The sequence below is a fragment of the Gossypium hirsutum genome, chromosome D02, assembly GCF_007990345.1.
Source record: "Gossypium hirsutum isolate 1008001.06 chromosome D02, Gossypium_hirsutum_v2.1, whole genome shotgun sequence".
NCBI classification, from domain to species: domain Eukaryota; kingdom Viridiplantae; phylum Streptophyta; class Magnoliopsida; order Malvales; family Malvaceae; genus Gossypium; species Gossypium hirsutum.
The window spans coordinates 42,464,465-42,470,812 of record NC_053438.1 but is presented as its reverse complement, the minus strand read 5'-3'; the positions used below and the strand labels follow the sequence as shown (position 1 = coordinate 42,470,812).

Here is a 6,348-nt window from a genome sequence, read left to right as displayed (position 1 = left end):
TTTCTTTTGTGTACGCATCTAAGGCCTTGCTAATAAATTCTTGAATGGTTCCATTTAGTTTTGAACGCATTTGTCTGGCCTTTGACCTCGTTATTGGGCCTTGTGGTAATTTGAGCCCATCACGTTCTTGAGCTTGAGTTGGGCCTTTGTGACTCGTATCAATAATATTTAGCAAGTAACTAGCTACACTTCATAATTGCATATGCTTTCCTTATTAGTCACCTTATCGCCTAAGCTCCCTTGTGTTTGATCCTCAAAATACTTCGTGTTCCGTTGTAAAACAAAAATTTACAACTGACCTGTCACACTTGCAATCAAACCGCTTTATTCTTGATAGTTTGTGTTGATATTCTTGCCTCATCGTGCACACGCTGAGGAGCAATCAATAATATTTGATCTCACTAAGGTTTAAGGAGGACTAACTGAAAATAGGCATGTTTAGATCACATTGCATGTAATTTTCATGCTATACATCCATACTTGATCTATATCATTTGGTTGTGTTAATATAGGTGATAAAAAATGGATTTAGTTACGATATATGTAACAAAAGTAACATTTGTTCTATGTTAACATAATTAATGGATGAGATTGTTTGGATTACCTTTTGGATATGATAGTTAAGTTTTTAGCTCGTAAGGTTATATAATGACATCTAATTATAAGGTAATTAGTGTGTATGTATATATATGTGTGTGTGTGTGTGTGGTCTAAGTGGAAGATTATTGGATGATATGGACAGCACACACATACACACATAATAAAAAAAATACATATTATTTACTATTATAAAAAGTTAGCCCAAATTAAAGTGATTTAATTTTGTTAAGGTTCATTGGGCTTTTAGTTATTAAATAACATATAGGCCAAATATGTGAGATATTCTAGTAACTAATTTCTAATTAATTATGCTCTGTTTAAAAATTTAAATTAATGTGCAAAAGTTATATATAAGGTTATGGTCTCAAATTGCACCTTCCTAACTTTTCTAATATCTCATCTTCAGAAAAGAGAAATACATATTCTTTACAATACTTGAGATTAAGCCCAAAAGACTTGAAGATTTCAAGATATCGATGAATTCAAGTACGCTTTGCATTTAGTTTTTGTTTTTGATGATTTGACATGACAAATCCTAGTTTATTAAATTTTATATTAGAGTTTTACGATTTTAACAACAAAAGCAACATATTGTCAATCGATAAAATATTAATTTGATGTCAATTTGGAATCCTCACTAAAAAGTTTATACTCATTACAAAGTCTATCTAATGTCTAGAGGTGAATCGTTATGGTGGCCTAGGGGCACCTTGCAAAAAAAATTGAGAAATTTTATAAACTTTTTATTAGGCCCCCAAAATTTTTGAAAAAATTCACTTGAAGTTTTTAGAAAATTTTAACAAAGCCCCCTTAAATTTTTGAAAATTCTCATTATACTTTTTATTTTTAAAATTTTAATTAAGCTCTCTTAAAACTTTAGAAAATTCTCATTAATCTCACAAAAATTTTAATTAAACCCCCAAATTTTTTTTTAAAAAAAATTCTCATTGGAACTTTTAAAATTTTACTAGCCTCCCAAAACTTAATCCCAAAATCTATAATTCCCAGAACTGATGGGAAGGTAAGGAATTGTTTTGAAAAGTATATCTTATTAAAATTTAAAAAAAACATTATAATTTTATTAAAGTCAAGACTAAATTGAGATAATTTGTAAATATTAAATATTTTTTATATAATCATAACCAAATTGATAAAATGACTAATCATTTAAGGCTATAAAACTATCACGACTTCACGTAACAAAAGAAAAACCAAAACACCATAATTAATTGGACTATAGTTGAGTCACCACAACACAGTTTACCCTAACGTGAATTGGTAGTTGTTAGGTATAATGTTTCAATATTTCGGGAAGGTGATAAACGTTCTCATTCCAAGCAAGAGGGAGAAAGTATGGTTTGGTGATCCATAGAATCATACCTCTAAAATTCAGATGTGATCTGGTGCCGACTTTCAATGCATCACCCATCAAAGACAACCATTAATCAGCCCTTAAGAACTGCGCCACAATCACTGCACACCCATAGTTTTTAAGTATTACCCAACAATGTAGACATCATCAAAAGATAATATGACTGCTTTCTTTTGTATAAACCAAGGGCCAATGTACATCCAAAAGGGGAAAAAAAATTATCCTATATGGTCGGTCATTGTTAAGAAAATGTTTCAGGCCTAGCCTAACTCTAAAGCCACAATGAATCAATCAATCTACACGACTGCTAAATCACGGATATAGTCTTCCCACATTTCGGTCGCAATTGAATCCCTTAATTGTGAACTAAGTTCTGGTTGTTCTGCTTCAAATGCAACTTCCAGATCATGGGTATCAACAGGCTTTATTGCTTGTTCCACCTCTTGTAGAGCCAATGATTCTTGTATCTGTAAGGCAGTCTGTGGTTCATATTTTTTAAAAAGCATGTCATCTGGTTTCTCCCTACGGATGTAATTATGCAATGCACATGCGGCTACTACCAATTTCACTTGTGTTTGCAATGGGTAGGGAGGAGCCGACATCAAAATAGGGAACCTTTCCTTCAAGGCCCCAAAAATACGATCAGTAGCATTTCGCAGCAAGAAGTGTCGTTGATTAAATAGCTCCTTGGCATCTTGGTGATGATAACCACTGGGAAATTCATTTGAGTTATAAGGGACACCAAGATACGGGGCAATAAAGCCTGGCATATTTGCATACTTGTTATCCACAAGGTAGTATCTTCCTGCATCAATTAAAATTTTCATCCAACAAGAAGTTTAACGCTACATATGTTGTCCGTATATATGTTAAGATCCCATCCCTTAAAAGTTTAGATTAATTATTCAAACACTATGCAAATATGTCAATCTACTCAGCAACCCAAAAAAACAAAAAAGAATTAGTAAGCGTTTATCTGGTGAATATGTAAATACCTTCAGGGACTTGCAACTTATTGCGCCTAGTAAGTGCTGAATTTAGAACTCTCAAATCTGATGCTGAACCTTCCCAGCCAGCTAGAACATAATGAAATTTAAGATCAAATGAACAAGCTGCCAGAACATTTTGAGAAAGTAAACCATTCTTATTTCGGAAAGGTCCTTGCTCATCTACACCAACCATCACTGGAACGTGTATGCCATCAACTGCTCCAACACAGTCCTAGGAAATGTTGTTGAAAATGAGATAAATGTAACCCAAATATAGATATTAGCAGAACTATATCATTTATGGGTACCTTAAAATATGGATAAAATCGAGGATCCTGTGTAATTTCTGGAGGAACATCAGATCCTGGAGGCTGAAAGAATTCTAATGAAATTGCCATAATTGCATTCAGAACATTATTGAAATGGCGACTGATGGTTTCACCGGAGTATCTAAATAACTCCTGAACAGCCCGAGTCCGTAGGTTATGGCCAATTATGAACAAGAAAATAGCTAATTGCTCCTCAATCTTGATACGATTTGTATGCCGAAGTAAGCCTTTGCCTTGCAGAATATCACATAATTTGTAAAACACTGGCTTATCCATGCGAAAATTTTCCAAACACCGCTCACTCTGTCCATTAAGGACCTCATCTACAAACTTTGTACCATTCAATGCAAAATTATGGCCCAGTTCTTTCGGCACAAAATTTCCATAGATTCCATCCTTTTCATCATCAGAGCTCTCCATGAGAAAACCAGCCACTGCACTTAAGAAGGCAGATCAATCATCACCATACAAAAAGATGTAACAATTTTAATGCAACAAGGAGCTACCCTACCCTACCCAAGCACAAAAGTACACCAGTTAAACGCAACAGGTTAGAAGTTAATCAATGCAAACACCCTCTAAAGCCCTCGTGCTAATATTTTTGGCTGAAAGCACAAACTGATCAAACGATAAAGTTCATGGAACTATAGCTGCAAAAAACTTTAGTAGACAACATGAAGAATCCTCCAGAATCTCTATCCAGGACATACAAAGAATTTATAGACCAGATCACCACCTAAAAAATGAAATATTCTAGTTCCCATTGATTAGTAAACTCCACATTCAATATCATTTGTTAGTTTGGTGCCCTACTAATAAAGAAATAATAAAGCTAAATATTAAGCCTCACAAAATAGTAATAGGAAACTACTCCGGAATCCATCTCACCACAACAGAAATGAAGTAATAAATAGTGTAACTAGAGATATATCCTATAAAATCACCACTAAAATAAAGATCAGAGTAAGAAATTCTAATGAGGTAGTGAACGCAAGAAATAAGTAAAAATAAGAAATTCTAATGAGGTAGTGAACGCAAGAAATAAGTAAAAATATAATGAAATTTGATATTTCGAGGCTTCAGTTGCAGTGATAAAACAATGGGTGCTCTGAAATCCAACGCCATCATAGACTTTGCTATAAGGTCCTTATTTTCTCATTTTTCAATTCATGTCAATCAGGGGAGGTACACAATAACAACAACAAACCAAAGCAAGACATTCTAGCGTAATGCTATATTTGTCTTAAGAAGAAAGTATGGCTATTATTGTGTTCAAAACAGCTGCTTTCTCTTTAAAGCCATCCCTGAAATTGTTCAAAAATGGAATAATCATCCTTTGTTTAGCCACAGCTATTCACCAACTGATATCATAGCACGACTTTTTCCCCAAGACAAAAAACCATAAAAAGAACATAATAAAAGCTGACGAAAAGGATCATAAATAAAAAATGAAGGCTTTTGTTATAATGAAAAAAGAAATTCAAACAAAAAAAATCCAAGAAATGCGATTCAATGTATAGATTAAAACCCTAATATCCAAGAAATGCGATTCAATGTATCCTTTTGAAATCTAATCAGGCACATTGGAGGGCGATTCCCTCCACAACAATCTCAAACTGATAAATAAACAAATATAGCTCCCTGGCAGAGACATAACAACAACAAAACAAACACCAAATATTTCAGATATAACAAACAATGATGTGTGGAGAAGGTGTAGATAGATTATAGTGGAGTAAAAGTTTTTTTCTAAGAATAATAATATCAAAATGTAAGGAAAGAAGGAATAAATGGAGGAACGTTGCGTTTTGGTAGAGAAAGAAGAAAAAGCAATACCGGAGAAAAGCGGGGTTTGAAGGAGACGTGCAAAGGGTAATTTAATTTACATGAAATTGAAGGGAGAAATCGGGAGAGGAGGGTGATAGTAGTAATAGGAGCAGCAGGCCAGCAAGAGAAAAAGGCAGCAATTTTGCAGAGTCTCTCCACTGTCTCCTCCACTACTGGGAGGCTTTTCTTCTCGCTTCACTTCAGGAGCAGGGTTTAATATATATTACTATTCAAACATGTGCGTGCTGTCTTTCGGCTACAATGTTCAGCTCGGCCCATTTTCATTATGCCCCTTCTCTTCTCTTCTCTTCTAAACAACCCAACCCACCCGTATTCCATCCCATCAATCCATATCATCTATACTCTTTTTCTATTCTTTTCTTTTTTCATATAGACAAAGAAATTAGTTAGTGTTAACGTCATAAAAAATATAATATATTCTTCTCCCTGCCAGTCATCGTCTATTGTTATATTTCCTCCATGGATATTTTCCTGCTATTGTCCTGATCAACATTTTGTATTAAATGAAAAAAAGTTTTTAATGTAATTAATTCAACGATTGAACTTTCAATTCCATTGATTATGTTTTTGTTTTTGAAGTATGGCGGCTAAAATTTTGTATTAAATGAAGAAAGTTTTTAAGTCATTAATTCAGCGATTGAACTTCCAATTCCATCAATCATGTTTTATTTTTTAAATATGGGGAACTCCAATTAAATGCATATAAGAGGACGATTTAATTTAACATTATTTCTCAAAAGTATTTTTAAATCCAAAAGTAAAAATAGTATTTTCTAGCTTTTGATTTTGACAAAAAGCTTTTAAGAATAGACATTTCTTCTCAAAAGTACTTTTGAACTCAAAAGTAAAAAAAGTATTTTCTAGCTTTTGATTTTGACAAAAATATTTTTAGAAATAAGGATAATTTTAACTCTTGTAAAATATTTTATATAATATTTATATTGAATATGTAATTATTTGAGAAATTTACCAAAAAAAGCCAAATTTTTTATAAAATTATCGAAATAGGCCGATTTTTTAATTATTTACCGGACTGGGCCGTTTCCCCCAAAATCGCGCCACGTCGGAGCGATGTCAGGGGACGGGGCAGAAGGTCGCGCTGACGTGGACGCGATGTGGACGCGCACGTGAACAGTGCCCAACGGTTAAAAAATTGACTGTTGCCCCCCCCCAACGGTCAAATTTTTTTTTACTATATAAACCCCCCACC

At 33.6% G+C, this 6,348-nt stretch overlaps 1 protein-coding gene across 2 annotated transcripts; it reads right to left on the bottom strand.

The window, feature by feature from the left end:
• Window positions 1-2,121: 2,121 nt before the first annotated feature.
• On the bottom strand, window positions 2,122-5,443 carry LOC107908491 (uncharacterized). Of its 2 annotated transcripts, none has more exons than XM_016835668.2 (4): window positions 5,127-5,443; window positions 3,270-3,724; window positions 2,968-3,193; window positions 2,122-2,777 (listed from the first exon to the last, which is right to left on the bottom strand). In XM_016835668.2, exons 2-4 carry the CDS (start codon window positions 3,708-3,710, stop codon window positions 2,269-2,271), a joined length of 1,176 nt encoding a protein of 391 aa, XP_016691157.1. In that variant the 5' UTR covers window positions 3,711-3,724; window positions 5,127-5,443; the 3' UTR covers window positions 2,122-2,268. The 2 variants fall into 2 exon arrangements, with proteins under 2 accessions (XP_016691157.1, XP_040944576.1); XM_041088642.1 differs by lacking the exon at window positions 5,127-5,443 and adding an exon at window positions 3,802-5,085.
• Window positions 5,444-6,348: the final 905 nt, after the last annotated feature.